This window comes from Notolepis coatsorum, assembly GCF_963971535.1.
Source record: "Notolepis coatsorum genome assembly, chromosome: 3".
Classification (NCBI taxonomy): Eukaryota; Metazoa; Chordata; class Actinopteri; order Aulopiformes; family Paralepididae; genus Notolepis; species Notolepis coatsorum.
Window position 1 is genome coordinate 130,087,827 of NC_140167.1, and position 17,966 is coordinate 130,105,792.

The 17,966-nt window shown below is 42.1% G+C and overlaps 1 protein-coding gene across 1 annotated transcript in view; it reads left to right on the plus strand.

Annotated features, from left to right (window-relative positions):
- Positions 1 to 7,164: 7,164 nt before the first annotated feature.
- Positions 7,165 to 17,966, plus strand: part of spegb (striated muscle enriched protein kinase b) — a gene marked incomplete at its 5' end in the record, with an annotated part of 129,609 nt that continues 118,807 nt past the window's right edge. The window contains one exon of the mRNA XM_084311379.1: positions 7,165 to 7,591. Within this exon, the coding sequence (XP_084167505.1) occupies positions 7,165 to 7,591 (427 nt within the window). The remainder of the gene's footprint in view (positions 7,592 to 17,966) is intronic.

Sequence of the window (17,966 nt, forward strand, 5' to 3'; positions counted from 1 at the left end):
AAACTCTTTCTCTGAACCCCAACCCTGCAGGATTGATAAATTGGCGGGATCAGGGTTAGTGGCGAGGTCAGTTTACTGACTGTTTTTACAGTCAGCCCCTTTAGGCATGCCTGTGTAGTTTGCAGTCCTCCGGGCGCAGGTCGAGCTCTGCTCTTGTTACCTGTTGGCCTGGATTAAGGGATCAACCTCCTTTTTGGAGTGTTTGTCTCCCCGGTGCGCCAGCTGACCCCACAAGATTATGGGGGGAAGCCTCCTCGGAGTCTCCTCCTCAGGGAGTTTCAGAGCCTCCTCCGGAAGTTCTACAGAGCCTCCCCCCCTCAGCGGAGCCTCCTCCTCAGAGAGGGAACCTCCTTACAGAGCCTCCTCCTCCGGGAGTTTTTCAGAGCCTCTTCCTCAGGGGGTCTTCGCAGCGTGCCAGGTGGAGAAGGGCCTTCACCTGTTGTAGGCCCTGTCCGATATGCTGGCGGTGTAGAGGGTGGTGTCACCAGTGAACGCCTGGAGAGGTCTCGATACCACAGTCTCGTTGACCTCACCAGGCCCCTTTTCTGGGGGTCCTGGCCCCCGGACTCTGCGGTAAGTCCGCCTTGTGTGGCCTGGGGCGCCCGCTGCTACGGCTTCACCCGCGGCATCGGGTTTTTTTTAATCCCGACCCCTCGGAATACCTCTGACAACCCCGACCCCACGAGGTGTGGGAGCAGTGACGTGGGCTTTTGTTTTCACGTACGTTCCCTGGTAGCGATGAGCTCTGGAAATAGAGCACGCAGCTCTCCCTGCGTCCTCTCTTCCGCCTCGCTCGCATCCCTCACACTCGGGTAGCTCAGACCACTTGGCAGGTGGGAGCCGACGCCCGACGCGGAAGAAGGGGCATCTCGTCTCGGAGTTGGCAAGTTTAATCCAGTCTCAGAGTACGAGGTTTCCCAGCAGGAGACCAGAGCCCTTCTGTCCCGCGGTCTGCTCACCCTGTGCGTTTGTTGGGTGCTGTCCCCTCTTTCGCACAGTCGGTGTCATGTCCCCCCCCCACCCCTCACTAGGGGGGGTGGGGGGCCCGGACCCTCCCCGGTATTCTGATGGTTGTAGGGGACCTCAGCGGGTACATTTGTCGGGCTCTCTGCTCTGCTCCTCTCTTGTGTTCCAATAGTGAGCAGAGTGGGAGCCACCACGATACATTGATTGATTGATTGATTGAAAACTTTATTAACAGATTGCAGAATGGGTACATTACAGTACAGCTCAATACACACAATTGTTAAGGGGATGCAGACCAGAGAAAGACTTTCGTCTTGTTTACATCAGGGTCCCCCATTTTCAATTCATCAGGACATATATGACATACATGACATACAGATAGTCAGTACTGCTACATCTATACATTTATGACATACCAGATTTGCAAATACAGTACTGTTTGTGATACAGAAGGAGTCAGGAAAAGGGAGTATATACATTTGACGTAGAAACTGTACATTGGAGAGGAGGTTGGGTGGGGGGGGGGTTGGGTACACTGGGATATTGACAACCATACTGGGTAATCTACATTGGAGGTGGTTGGGGGGGGGGGGGCACACTGTATAAACAAGCAAAACTGTACATTGAGGGGGGGGGGGAGACACTGTACAAACAAACAAAATTGTACATTGGACTATTGACAAAACCATACTAGGTAAATGACTGTACATTGGAGGGGGTTGGGTTAGGATATTTACAGGGGCCAGTGTTGAATTGCAGTCTCCCGTAGGTGTCCCTTGAGAGAGGTTTTGAAAGTGGGTAGTGATCCACATTCCTTTACAGCTTTGGGTAGGGCGTTCCACATTGATGTGGCATAATTGCGAAACGTGTTTAGTCCCTTATTTGAGCCGAATCTGGGTTTAACATGATTTGTGGAGCTCCCTCTGGTGTTGTGATCGTGGTATTCACTGACCTTTGGGAAGTATTTTGACATGTACATGGGTACCTTGGTCGTGTAGTGTATCTTGTAGACCAGGCCCATTGCAAGTTGCTGTACTCTGTCGTCTACTCTAAGCCATCCTAGGTTGTCAAAGTGGGCAGGGGTGATGTGGGTTCTAGGAGTAAGGTCAAGCAGTAGTCTGACCAGTTTGTTTTGAGATGTTTGTAATTTTGTTTTTAGCGCCTTTGAGGTGCTTTGGTACCATGAGGTGCAAGCATAGTCGTAGTACCCCTGAATGAGTGCTCCTGCCAGAGTCTTCAGGGTATTCTTGTTTACCAGAGAGGAGATCCGGTACAAGAATCGAGTTCGTTGGTTGACTTTTTGTATTACATTGGATGCCATTTTGTCACAGGAGAGATTAGCCTCTAGGATGGAACCCAGGTATGTAATTTCATCTTTCCTTGTGACAATATTGTCACCCACTGTAACTGAGAAGCCGTCGGTCTTGCTGAGTTTGTTATTTGAACCGAAGAGAATGGACTCTGTTTTGCCCATGTGTAATGATAGTTTGTTATCAGCGAGCCATATGCAGATTCTGCCTAGTTCCGAGCTGAGGGTTTTTTCAACCTGTAACTTGTTCTTGTCAGAGACCAGCAGGGCTGAGTCGTCCGCAAACAGGAACAAGTTGCAGTCACAAGCTGACGACATGTCATTTGCATAAATTAGGAACAGTAGCGGTCCTAGTATGCTTCCTTGTGGAACACCACAGCTCACTGTGAGGGGGGGGGATATGGTACCGTTTACCTCCACCATCTGTTCCCTCCCCTCAAGGTAGGATTGCATCCAGCTCACTGATAGACTATCAAAACCAATTGCTTTTAGCTTGTCAATCAGAATGGAGTGATTGACCGTGTCAAAGGCCTTTTGTAGGTCCAGCATGACCATGCCGCAGTATTTGCCTGCGTCCACCTCTTGTTTGATGTGGTCATTCAAATAGAGAAGGCATGTGTCAGTGGAGTGGGATGTTCTGAAGCCAGATTGGAATTCGTAGATTAGATTTTTTTCCGCTAGGTACTTTTCGACCTGTTCGTAGACTATCTTTTCCATGACTTTCGAGATGGAGGTGAGAATAGAAACAGGGCGGTAGTTGCCTGGGTCTAATTTGCTGCCCTTTTTGTGCAGAGGGGTCACCCTCGCAATTTTGAAGTCCTTGGGGACGTGTCCCTGTTTTATGGAGAGGTTTATTATGTGTGTGATGATTGGGGTGATGGCGGCTGCTGAGTCTCTGAGGAATTTGGAGGGGATGTTGTCATGGCCAGTGGCCTTGTTAGGTTGGAGGGCGCTCAGTTTATTGAGTACCTCATCTGTTGTTACCATTTCCAGCTTGAAGTCGTCCTTGCGGACCCCTAGGTTTTTGTAGTAAGCTACTATGTGTTCTACCCCATAAAGCCCTGAGTGGGAGGGTAGTTTGTTTACCAGTGTTGTGGCTATGTTTGTGAAGAAAATGTTTAAGTAATTGGCTACATCCAGCTTGTCTGTGATGAGCGTGTTGTCCGTTTTTATGTTTATGTTTGAGAATCTGGTTTTAAGTTTTTTACTGCATCCTAGTTGATTATTGAGTAATTTCCAAAGTTCACGTGGTTTGTTTTTGTTTTCCTCGGTTTTGTCATTGATGAAATTCTTTTTTGCAGTTTTGATCATGGAGTTTACGTCGTTTCTTAGTCTGTTTCTTTCTAGTTTGAGTTCAGTCACGTGGGCTTGGAGTTCACTGCTCGTGCTTTTAGTAAGCTTTGACTGACTTTTACGAAATTCAGAGCATTTTTTGTCTCTGGTTTTCATAGCGGCCAGTATTTCGGAGTGCATCCACGGCTCAGCGCGATTTTTTACCCTGGTGGTTCTTAGGGGGGCCATGTCGTTTAGTATTGTTGAGAATTTGGTTTTGAAACCAAGCCATGTTTCTTCAACCAGTGTACCATTGAGTTCATCTGACCAGTCCAGACTCTCCAGTTCAAGGTTGAAGGCCTCTCTACATAACAAAGGTTATCCTATAACCCTAGTTATGTGAGTGGTGGCGAGCACTCTGCTCTTCACTCACTGAGGACCCCTATTGGTCTTCTGTTTTAAAGACTAGGGAAGAGCGGAAGTACGGTCACACCCCTCGCTTATGTACATGGGCGGGTGTGGGCGTGGCCGAACAGGTGTAGGTGCATTGTGGCTGAAAGTTTTCAAATTCACAGTATGTGATGGGAAATGTTCCAATAGTGAGCAGAGTGCTCGCCACCACTCACATAACTAGGGTTATAGGATAACCTTCGATTTTGAGCTTGGTGTTGAGTTTGATGTTTCGGGTTTTCCAGATCTTGTTTAACATCTTGAATGTTGCTCTTGCTTTTCCTATTCTTGTCCTTACGTCTTCCTCAGTCCCGCCATCCATAGCTATAACACTACCCAAGTATGTAAATTTGTCAACCTCTTCCAGTGTCTGGCCCCCGATGGTTATGTGGTTTGTGCTTTTATGATTGACTCTGATTACTTGAGTTTTTGGTCCATTTATTTTGAGCCCAAGTCCAGCTGCAGTTGTTTCTAGCAGCTGGGTTTTGTCTTGCATCTGTTGATGCTTGTGTGAGAGTAGTGCCATGTCATCCGCAAAGTCCAGGTCTTCGAGGTGCTCTGTTAGACTCCACTGGATGCCAGTCTTCTTATTGGTTGTGGTTTGTCTCATGATGCAGTCGATGCATAGGAGGAAGAGGAAGGGGGAAAGTTAGCCCTGTTTCACGCCGGTGAGCACTTTGAAGTGTTCTCGTGCACATCCGTCATGTAACACTTGGCATTTCATGTCCTGATACATGTTCTTGATTATGCTGCTGTATTTTTTATACTGTGTTGCTATAGCAGTTAGGTTAGGTTAGGTTTACTTTATTTGTTCAAGGGGGACAGTGTACATTAATAAAACATTTTACAAATGTAAATGCACCCAATTTTAGCCAAAAGGCTAATTTCCATTGGCAGTCCCCCTGCCAGAAGGTACAGGCTAAAATCCTGTGTAAAAAAAGGGTTAGCAATAAAAACAGAATAAAATCAAGATAAATAACATTAGAATAAAAACACAACAAAAGCACATAGACATAGTAGGGATACAGGTCACAATACAGTCATGGACACAAGGACAGAGCACATCATGACATATTAAGAGACCCAGACATAGACAGACGCACCATATCCACACACACACATACACACACAGACACCTCAGTGTTGACAGTCCCTATAAGACACAGTGTTGCTATCTTTTCATCTACATAATTTCATGGTGCTGTAATTAGGACACAAGGATTCAATGTCCCCGATGACATCAATGGTCTCATTTACTGTCAATAACTGTCAAACAAAGTTAATGTGTGTAAAACTGTTTAGAGTGTGAGATTATGTGCAAAATAAATTAGCATTGTTTTTTTTTGGTGAAGTGCCCCTTTACGGAGAGTAGACAGTCCACTAGTATTTATTCTATTTTCTGTCTCTTTATTGAGATAGTTGGAGGGCTGTACAGGAGAACACGCTCTGTCTGGATGCCAGGCCAGTAGGGGGCAGGGCCACGTGCTTTCAGGGGTGGGGGTCTTGAACCATTTGGCCTCAACCATTACTACACCAACCTCTAGGGGGGAGGTGTGTGTGTGTGGGGGGGGGGGGGGGGGGACTTCCCCTCTATTCTATGTAACCATTCAGAATCTTGTCAACAGTCCCGTACCTTCTCCTCATATAGTTAACAATGCCTCCCTGTGGTCTGAAATGCAAATAGCATTGTATTATTGCTAAGCAACAGCATGGGTATTTCTGAATGCAAAATAGTGTTATACAAAGCTCATGTATTATGTCAATTGGCTATTTTGAGAATCTGATTACTTTCATATCTTGTAGAGGGAAAACAGGGTTTAAAAAGCGTATTGATACTTTTCTTGTTATTTTTTTGGTAGTTACACTTTTTTTTCTTTCATGATGCTAATTGCACAAGTACGTATACATTCTGTAACATATACAACTAACCTGTCGACAATGACTACATTTCCCCATCAGGGACAACAAAGGTCTACTAATCTACTAATATTAGTCGCTGGGCAGGCAATCATTTATCACATCTTTACTGTCACTCAGACTCATTAAGACCCTAGGGATGTCTGTAATCCCTTCATAAACCTGTCATGTACTGTTTTTTGTCGCTCTGACAAAAAAAACAGCCACCACAATAACCTGTATATGAGTGGATAGTGTTTACACTGTGCAACCATATTGGCCCACTTTTATACTTTAGTCACCCCAATGTAAGCCTCCACATTTGACCTACAAATTATATCTCTGTCCTCCTCAACCCCCACCCTCTCTGCCCAGAGTGACACCTGCCCACATGTACCGCTGACCACGGGTTGGCTAAAAATGACAAGGGGCGGGAGCTTAGAGGGGTGACTGGACAGACGTATCAGCACGCAGCTGTCATTCTGACGCTTGCTGTGCCGTGGCTGTCATTTCCCCTTAGGAACTCACTGGCAGAGGTAGAGGGGGAGATCATGAGCGAGAAAGTGTAGCTGCATGGGACAAGCCGGGGAGGGACACATTTCTGTGACAGGGACCTGATGCACCCGTTCAGTCGGACGCCAAGAGAGAGAGAGAGAGACCCTGGAGGTAAAGAGGAAAGTCACTGGAGAGAGACGCTTGCCCTTCTTCTGGCCAACTGAAACTGGGAAAACTGGCACAGGAGGTGTGAAAAGAGAGACCGGCGCTGGAAAAAGAGGGCGAAAAGAGAGACCGGTGTGGCAAGAAAGGGGGTGAAAAGCAGAGGCCACCACTTCCCAAGAGACAGGAGAGCTGTTAATGCAACATGATCCAGTAGGTCCTGCCCTAAAAATACCTCCGAGGGCAGGAGGCACACGCTCTCTATCTGCTTCATTACTAGATAATAACCTATTTATTTGTCCTGAATGGACAGCAAGGGAGGCAACAGGATAGGAGTTTGAAGATTTATTTTAGCTATTAGCTTTGTTTATACGAATACATTTGCTGAACTGGAGCTACAGCCAGTGCTGTTCATTTATATTAAAGTGTAGATAGTGTAGGCCACATATATATATATTATTTTCCATTTAGTCCTAGATCACTCCAATGCCCTTATCGCATGTTGTAATCTGCTCGGGGTTGACAGTATTGAGAGAGGACCCGGTCCATGTTGAAACGGCACCCAGTTACACAGTCACAGAAGTCACAAGAGAACCTACCTAATCTGTACAGCCATGAGGAAAGCAGAGGTGCAGATGAATCTGAAGAAAGGAGCAGATGAGGGGACACACAGGGCGGCTCCACCGAGCCCCGTCATCCCCCCGAAAAGGTCCAAATCGAACTCGGACCTGTTGGTACCCGATCCTGGAGGGTCCGGTCTTCCCACGCCAACTCCACCCGCCTTTATACGCAAAATGAGGAACGCTGCCGTGGGGACTGGCTGTGACATCCGCCTCAAGGTGTCAGTGGCCGGGGACCCCCAGCCATCCCTGTACTGGTATCACAACGATGACCTGCTCAACATGGATAACCAGGAGTATGGAGGTCTCTGGATTAGGGATTGTAAACCCAGTGACGCCGGCCTCTACACCTGTATCGCCAGCAATCACCTTGGGGAGGCGCGGAGCAGTGCTGTACTAGCTGTCCTGGACCTGGGTGAAGGTAATATTGATGAAAACACACTGGTCACTGTTTTGGCTGCTGTAAGCCTCCACACTGAAGTTGTGTTTTAGGGGTTTTCGGAATGAAATGCTCCTGGTTACATACGGGTGTGACTTGGTCAAATGTGTGTAGATAGAAATGGTACGAAGCAAACCTATGATCAGAATGCCCTTTGTCACGCATTTGTTCTCTCAATTATGTTACATTCTCTCATTAACTGCGTTTACTGGGGATATACTGGGTAATCATGGTAAGACATGAGTGGATAGACATTCTTACTTAAGCCCTTTGATCCTCTAGGGAGCATAGGTCATTGACATATGTCTGCCATCCCACACGGTTCTGGGTGAGCCTGTCCACGTTGTGACAGTTGTGTCCACCTTTTGTTTGTTGGAAGAGGGTGGATCTCTCTTCCTCAGCTGTTCCTGGGCCAGCCACAGATTTACATTTTTGATTGAAGTTTTTTTCTAGATAGATTTGAGAGAAAAACAGACTTATTATCAGAGTACCCAGTGTCATCCAGGCGTTCATTTTCAATATACAGTGCATCCGCTCATTGGGCCTCATTTACCAAACAAAAAACACAAATAAATGTACAAAGAGCAATTTAAATGATTTACTTAAGTGCACTCAAACAAATGTTCTCTTAAAAATAGATTATATTCCTTGGAAACAGTTGGCATACATATTATGTGTTTTGCACATGTAAACATATCTCATTTACAACAACCTGGATAAGCTCTTATCCCAACAAGTGCTGAATAACATACATTGGATACACTGATATTACAGTAACAGGGATATTGAGATCATATCTGATTTACTGTTTTTTTTTCTTAGCTCAGTTTCCATTGACCATATTCACAAGGCGTCCATTTTGCTCTTATGCTCAGGTTGGGATTTCTTCCCACGTGGGAACAGGGTGGAAAGAAATCTGCCATGTGAATATGATCAATTGTAATATATGGGGATATACACATGTGGAGAAGAAATATGTAGATGAGCAGTTTATCCAGAATATGACTTTAACAAGGATCTGAGCCATTATAGTATTAGCCATATGGGGTGTGAACACCCTTTGTGAAATTACACTATTCTTTGTATATTTCGGGGACCTCCTCAAGGATCCCCTGGCACGTCCTATAAGAAATGCTGTGTGCAGTTGGATTTCTGTAAGAACACCTATATGAGTGTGTTTTCATGCACACTGTTGCTATTAAGTACCTTAAGCTGAACCATTATCTAAAAAAAAATCCTAACCCTAACTAACCGTACTGTCATGCACTTGTCCTAATAAACTAACCTACACTGTAGCACTCAACACTTTGATGAACATTGTTGCTCAGCTGATAGAGTTGTGCCCTTCCTGATGGCTTGTCATACAGAACATGTAAGTCGCTTTGGATAAAAGCGTCAGCTAAATGACTAAATGTAAATGTAAATGTAAATGTTAAGCTCTTCAATGGGATATGGTGTTTATCTTCACACCCAAATCACAAATAATCCACATAGGCCTACTGTGAATATTATCTTGGGAAAAAGAACACAGACCACAAAACCAAACAGGCTAAGGTGTATAGAGGCTTTCACTGGAATGCTGTTGCTAGGGAACAGTTTGGACCCAAATGTACTGTAGATTAGATTAGATTCAATTTATTGTCATTGTACAGAGTACAATGAATTGAAGTTGGCATCTAACCTTTCCTGTCACTTATTGCATTAGCAAACATTGCAACAGGAAATAATTTAGAATGTTATTGTTGTCACTTTGAAGCCATCTTATACATGCCTCAGAATACCGGTTAATATCATATCTCTGCTTTCATTTCCTGGTTTCCCATCATAGGAGCTTATCCTGGCTACTGCAAATTAGAAATGTTTTTTTACATGCCTTAACTCGAAGGCATAGAGTTATCCCAAAATATTAGTGTTAATGTATTGTATGTTGAGTTGTAAAACCGTTCTGTATCATCATTGACTCACTAGTGTTTCTTTTCACTCTCATCTAAAATCAACACACCTGAATGTTTTGATCAATTCAGTTGCACTAGATTCTAGAGTCTAGAATGCTGACATTCCCAATGCTGATGTGACTTCAAAACATTGCACTGTTACTATTTGGCGTTTTTCAAGTTACTAGAAATTACATTTAAGCGTTTTTCATGTCTTTACTAGAAATTACATTTAAAGAGAAAATCCACCTCAAAACAGAATTTACATGATGGTATTCCAAATATCTTGGATAAATAAAGCTGCAATAATATTTTAGGAGCTGTTGTATACAAAGCACTCGTTCCTCTTTCTCCCAAATCTGACACCTCGTCTTGTTTGGCCAAAGTGATCATTGTAAATACATCACATACAAACATAACACTGTCTTGATGGCACAATATTGCTGTAACTAAGAGATTCACTGAAAAAAAAATGTTCCTGCATGGATTACTAGATTTCAACTAAACACATAGACCTTTCTCTTGGACATTTCCTGGTTGTTAAACTAGGTAAATACTTCACCTACAAACAAAATAATGTTCTGACAGGCAGCACGGTATTGATGTAATTAGGAGAGTCACTGAACAAATAAATGCTTAGGTTTATAAAATAAGCAGAGCTAAACCATGGGCCAGGTTTTGTCAACAAAGAAAATAAATTATGAAATAATAACAGCAGGGTTGATCGGCTCAACAAGATCCTCTGATAGCATAAGAAGTTTTGAAAATGTAAAAAAATGCTGTCAGAAAATCAATATCTATGAATAGACTACTGTCTCTCAAAGCTGGAATTCAGAAAATGTGTGATGTCATAAAGTGACACCTTTTGGAGTTGGTCCATTGGCAATGTATTAGTGACCGACTTTGTGGGCTAATATCATTAGTTTGAGCCATTATATCCAAATTAGTTTTATTTTAATGTAGGGCTTACAGCTCTGAATTAGAAGATGTACCCATATCCCAGTAAAATCATCATGGGTTACTGTCATAGTGTCCTAGGAGTTAAATCACTATGGTTAATGTCATAGTGTCCTATAGTTGTTCTGCTATACACTCTCTATGGAGCAGGATTAGTCTCTTGATGACTTCATCACTAGTCTTGCCTCCCTGGTGTTCAGCTTAAAGAAAGACTTGTTAATATTCACAAATCTACAATGAGTTGTACGGTATTATAGATGTAACATGTGTGAATTCTATTTTAGGTTGCATTTCCCCTTTAAAATAGTCCCTTCCAAGGTCCCATGGAACCAATTCAAAACCCCATGGTTCGTTTTCAAAGAGGCATAGTTGTCAATCTGAAAATGTTATTGATTCCTGTTTAATTGACTTTTGTAACATAGAAGGTTTTCATTGTCAGTAGTAACATGCATCTCATGTATCACCTCTAAGGACATTGGACTGTTAGTGCTGATATCAATGATAGCCGATATTATTGTTCAGTGGAAACTTTTCAGATGAGTAATAACATATTTTCCTGCTGATGAACGGGCTCACATCACAAGTATACGTTATGATTTATCAGTGTTGAAGCATCTTTCATCAATCAAAACCATGTGTGTGTTTGGATTGCATCACAATATGTTGCAGAGAGAGAGGCCTCGGCTTAGACACTAACTGCTTCTAAGCAACAGCATGACGTTCCGGGCAAGTTCAAGACCGAGCAAGGTGTAATAACAGTTTGCTAACTGTCTCATATAACAGACTGTTGGTTGGTTGGATGGTGGGTGGGTGGCAGCAAGCAAGGAATAGTGCAGTGTTATTATTATGTTTTTCTTTTGGTCCATATTTCATAATGACAATGTTTTGAAGCCTGGAGTTAATGAGGGAGACCCTCATTTTCAATGGTGCCAAGTGTACACAACACACAACAGGTTGTAGATGTAACCACAAATGAATAGTAAAAAATCTGCCACTTAGAATGATAAAGGAAGGGACTAATTAAATGATCATATTAGAGGAATGACCTTTATGCCAGAACATGTCTGATTGTCTTTATGTTATTAGGCTTACTGTTTTTTTTATTTTTATGTTTTATGTTTCTTGTGTATACGTATATGTACTACATGGCTTAAGAAATTACCTAATTCAATATTGGTGATCAACAATAATTAATTTTATTGCATATATATTGATATCTCTAGGCATACATCTGAGCACTTTAGTGAATGTTTACATGATTGATGGATTAGTATGAACTTTTATTTACAATTAATGTGAAACATTTCCTCCACGATTGCACTACATTATTTGACATGATACAGTAATGTTAGGCCTGCGTACAGATAAGGTTAGGTCTTAAATCCGGGATTCACCTGTTAAGCTCTAGCCCTATTTTCAGAAAATCTGCCTAAAAGTACATGCCCAAGTAAATGGAAGATTGCTCCACTTCTACAAGGTAAATTTGCATGTTCTTGGTATCTAGCAACATCTATGGACCTCAAGGAATGTATTCCCAGTATCAGAAATATTGTGTCTGTCAAGGTGCTCCCATAGTCCAGCAGACTGTACACAGAGCAGACTCCGCGGAGGTCCGCGCGGCTCTTTGAGCTTTCATAGTCGAGCAGATCTCAGCGGACGTCCGCGGTCTATTTCCTACATTTCTCGCACCAGTTTTACTACATTTCCCACAATTCTGTCTGTTCTACTGCAGATCAGAGGGAACATTATCAGCAGGAGAGCGCGAGAGAGAGAGAGAGAGAGAGAGAGCGAGAGAGAGATAGAGAGAGAGATAGAGAGAGAGAGAGAGAGAGAGAGAGAGAGCTTCACGGGCTCATCTCTCTCCTCGCACCACCAATCGCTCGCGCAGTGTCACATTTAATGCAGTTCGATGTCAACCAAAACGCCGAGCAGCGTTTTGTGTGACACCAAGTCAGCGGCGCGGATGTCCGCGCCTCAGAAAATAGGAGCGTTGCACCTGTTGGTCTGCTGTCCGCTGAGATCAAAGCTCAAGAGTCCGCGGACGTCCGCGCGGACATCCGCGGAGTCTGCTCTGTGTACAGTCTGCTGGACTATGGGAGCGCCTTTACTATGCTTGAGTAAATTGTGATGAAACAAAGAAGAATATAAATTATAATTTTGATTTGCATCTTTGACGGTGAATAACACCATGCTAACATTGAGTTCGGAGGAATTTCTAAGCAAATGAATAAAGTGGAGATAGATTTACAGCATTTGTATTTGTATAGATACAGTACTGAATTTTGCCATCCTGCTATTTGAATTATAATGCATTTGAATATAGAATATCAGGCCTATAAATGACCTCATTATGACCATAATATGGATAGGGCCAAATATCCTCTTTCCAATGGCAGTGTTACATCTGGATTTAGTAATTTCCTCTTGTGACTACTGACCTTTTTCCGATGCAATGCACAGATAATTCACATTATTCAGAGAAACTCTTATTTTCCAATTGTTTTAAAATCATTGGTAAACAAACATAGTGCTGAAAATATACACATTGACTGCTGTTTTTATAGGGTTAGGGTCTTATTGGCTACATTTGAAAAAGAAACACAACATTAATTAATATGGTCTGTATTGATCGATTTATGACAAGAACAAATGTCGGACCCTAGAGGTCAGGTTATACAGGTTAATAAAACAAAATGATGCAAGACAGTAATGTGGTCAGTAATTTTTACCGGTAAGTGTTTTCGATAGGGTGACTGAAAATGGTCTCGTCTGAAAGACACGTTCTCCACAGTGGTTTTTAGTGCTTTCTCTGTCCAAATGGCAACTAAGCCCGCACAAGGCAATGCATGCTTCTTGTCAGTGGAGCCATTAGTTCAAAAATGCCTGTTTTGTTTTTAGAAAATGTAATGTAAACAATGTGCTACATTTAGTCACTGAAACAGCATTTTTCTTTGTGTGTTGTGGGATATTGGAGAAATATGTGACTCTATAATATCATAGTCTCATTCAGTCATCATCATATTATCTTATTATAATATTCAATATTATGATCAATCCCAATCCCAACCCCTGCCTCTTCTCTTTTACTCGTCACATTCATGAAATTGGTTGAAAACAGCGTTGAAGAAATTTGCTCTCCACCTTTCTCTCGGTTTCAATTAAACTCTCCGACTTTCTGGTCTCATTGCAGTTCCCAGATTCAACTGCCTAGACTACAGCTGTCCAATCACTCAACGCTAGTGCTTTAACCCTCTCTCTCTCTCTTTCACCCTCTGTGCATATGTCTCTCTCTCTCTCTTGCCCCCCCCCCCCCCCCCCCCACCACCAACTCTCCATAGTTATTTATACCATGGAATGTGCCAGGCTTTAGATTTTTGTGATGTTAATAGGCCACAGTCTCTCCCATTACATAGGAAGACATCATTGCTAATTATAGCCAGACCCTGTATGTAGTTTTTTTAGGGGCTCTATTATCAGAAGCAAAAACTGAATGATCAGAGAAAGAGCCAAATTTGATTCCATGCAGGACACATCTCTCAAATGACCATGTTCATAAAGTTGTCTGCAGCTTGGTTTGATGCTGTAGTCTTCCAGACCCCTACCATAGTGCACTACGCAAGCTAACTAACAGTCACTGAAAATAGCATCTGCCTCCCTTTTCTTTATAATCATATGATGTCACAAAGTATTTCAAAATGCACTTACTTTTACTTATTTTATGAGTTCTAGATAAAGTACTGTATTTGCTAACACTTTACATGAACTCTGGTTTATAGCACATGAAGTGGTTTATAACGGTTACTAGGGGTGAGGGAAAAAGATAAATACAGCATAGTATTGTGATATTTTGTGTGCCGATATTGTATTGATACTGATTTTGTTGTTGTTTAATTTGACTGCAATACAAATATTTCTTATTAGATAAAACATATGTTGTATATATTTTTAGTGTAGACAAAGTTCTCCATTGGGGACATCATTTGCAGTTAGGTAGGTAATAAATTGCAACATCGCAATACAATATGAATATGGTGATCGTATCTGGTGATTCCCACCCCTAACGGTTACCTGGCCGGTATATTTATGAACACTGATTCAGTCATTATGTCAACTTTCACTTTGTGTTCATTTAATATCTCAGGTCAGCAGCAGTGTGTCCATGTATTGGATGAAAGTGCGTTTGACTTACTTTAATATTGCCATAGTGTTATGGTTTGTTAACAACCCCAACAGCACGGCACAGACAGGTAGTTCAGAGTTAGCCAAAAACCAGGGCGTATTTATTTCCAATAACAGAGAATAGCAAAAACAACAAAAAGCACAAGTGGGGAATGTTCTTGGGCAGAGTTGTCTGCGGTTCTGCAGCTCGTCTCAGAGCAGAGACGGCACTGTGGCGTTGCGCCTCTGACTCTGCGGCTCTGCAGCTACTTGAAGATCCACTCGGGAGGGAACAGAGAGAGAGAGAATTGTCAACAAACGAGCGAACGGAATACAAGGCAGTCCAGTCCTCCTTAGCTGAGTCCAGTACAAACACAAGTGACTAATCTTCAGTGTTTACCAAACACACAAAAAACAGACAGGTCCCGAGTCCAGAAAAATGCGAGAAAAAACAGAGCATCCAAAAAAAGTACGTTTCCAAACTCACCAAGGCGCAAATTGCGCAAAGCGGGCAACGAGGCACAGATCCAACGGATGGCAGAGAGAAGCAACAGCGGCGACTTCCATAGACGTCCTGGAGAAACAGACGAGGTACAGCAAGGGAGGAAAACAAGCAGCAGCTAGTGGTAAGCCCAAAACGACCCGACACAGAACGTTAGGAACACCAGAGTATATAAGGGCTCCACCGAGCTGATTAGAAACTCACTTCAGGTGCGCGAAGGTAATTGGTACCTGGAAGCGTGCGGAATCGGACCAATCCTCACACATAGCCTACTTGGTAACCATTTTATAAAAGCAATAGCTCACTTCAGGCCGTGGCATATGGTTATTAAATCACAGCTAATAACTATAAGTACGCCCCTTAGCTGTGATATAATAACCCTAATACTACGACCTGTCATGAGCAACACAAGCTCAGATAAAAGGAACTGTGGAAAGGGAAGGTGCATACACTATAAAGAAAACTGAAAAACAGCATCTTATACCACAAATGTCCTCACCTGACCTTAAAGCATGTTTAAAGAAATTAAAGCATGTTTCAAGTTTCAAGTTTCTTTAATAGTTGTCATACAGAAGTACAGAATACTTTTATACAAAATGCTTCTTACTGTTACGCTCCAGAGACTGTGCAAGACAAGATAAGTATGAAATAAAATAACATAGTATAGCATGTAAATTAGAAAAAAAAAAAAATGAGGTCACAGTGTTCAGTATAGACATATGTACAATGTTCGATGCAGAATAGACGTAACTGAGTTACCATATAATATACAATACTGTGCAGTGTACTAATATACAATACTATATAGTGCAAGGCAGAAATGGGATGAGGTGCAATTTAGGTACAATTTACAGTAGGTGTACGAGTTGTAGTGCAAATCCTTTATCAATAAATATAAAGTGTGTTTGTGTGATCTAAAGTGTGGAGAGTGGGTGCTGCAGTGTGTTGTTTGTTTAAGTGAGTGTGTGCGTGTGGGTGTGTGTGCTGTGTGCATTTGATGGTTGTTGCATAGTGTTTATTGTTCGTTTAGCAGCCTGATGGCCTGGGGATAGAAGCTTCTTCTGAGTCTTTCTGTGCTCGCCTTAAGACTCCGGTATCGCTTGCCTGACCGCAGCAGTTCAAAGAGGCAGTTGTTCGGGTGGCTCGAGTCCTTAATAATTCTCTTAGCCTTCCCCTTGCACCGCTTGTTGTAAATGTTCTGGAGGGTGGGAAGCCCCCCTCCAATTGTGCATTCGGCTGAACGTGTCACTCTTTGTAGTCTGCTACGGTCTTGTGCAGTGCTATTCCCAAACCAGGAGGTGATGTTGCCAGTCAGGATGCTCTTTATTGTACATGAGTAGAAGTTCCTAAGGATCTTCTGACTGACTTGGAACTTCCTTAGGCGCCTGAGGAAGTAGAGGCGTTGTCGTGCCTTCTTCACAACACTGTCAATGTGTGTGGTCCATGTCAAATCCTCGGATATGTGGGCTCCGAGGTACTTAAAGAAATTAAAAAGTCCTCCAAATTCTAGGCCTACATCAATACTAATAATAATAATAATAATAATAATAATAATAATAATAATAATAATAATAATAATAATAATAATAATAATAATAATAATAATAATAATAATAATAATAATAATAATAATAATAATAATAATAATAATAATAATAATAATAATAATAATAATAATAGGTTTTGGGGTGAATCCATCCAGCTTCAGATCTAGTTCTGAGGTTGTTTGTCAATGTCCAGAATTTTGGAGGTAGTTTAACCTTTGTCATTTTGGATAGCATTTTACTCCATGCATTGGTTTTGTTGTGATAGGCATTGCCACTGAATGCAACAATTTAAATATGAAAAAGGTTATCTAGCACATTAGCTTGTTGTTAATGTGCACTGTAGACTGGGCATCAAGGGACCAAATGAGACAAACCATGCATCAATCTTGAGAAATGAAATGTATTTTAGAGCGAAATTATCCCTATTGTAATCATTTTCAACAGGTTAAATAGGTCTTTGGAGTCACCTAAACGTGTATTTGAGTTTTCTTGCTGATTTTTTTTATATTTATCATACATCTAGCAATGCTGTACAAGCCTGTACTGTCTAACACAATTAGGCGTTGTAGATCAAATATGACTCAAGATCCAGCAATTTTATATATTTTGGTTCAACTTAAGGTCGAAAGTATTTTGTGTACAGTAGGACGCAGTAGGACGCACATTGCAATGAGCTTTTTTGTGCGACGACTCATTTAAAGGCACAGTTTCTGAATATGGACTATGGGGGAAAAATCTGACTGAGTTGTCTTATTTCACAGTTTGAGTGTTAGTAGGCCCATCAGAGACCCAAATGTATGCACAAAATTCTTCACAATATGGGACTGTTAACACTCTAATGATGTCACAGTGGCTACTGGCTATTTTTAAGATAGAATTCACACTTGAAATGTCCCACTTTTGCAGGAATATATTTTTGACCGATCTTACTCATTACCATCAACAGCATCCAACCCAAACTTGCAAAAGAAAAATATCATCACATAATTCCATAATTTCTTGGTCAAAATGTCAGGTAGGCCTAGACCTACAATCTGTATCGTAGTTTAAGTAAGGGATGATACAAGACAAGGTGTGAGGTTGTTGAAACATAGGCTATTGCTCAATACAAGGCCAAGCCATGAAGTAGGCTAGATAATTTTTTCGATAACTGCGCACCTCAGAGTGTATTATCCCATCACATTGTTTGCCAAAGACACAAAATATCTGCAGTTTACTCATCTTTTCTATAGTAAAATACAAACACATATGTTATCTGG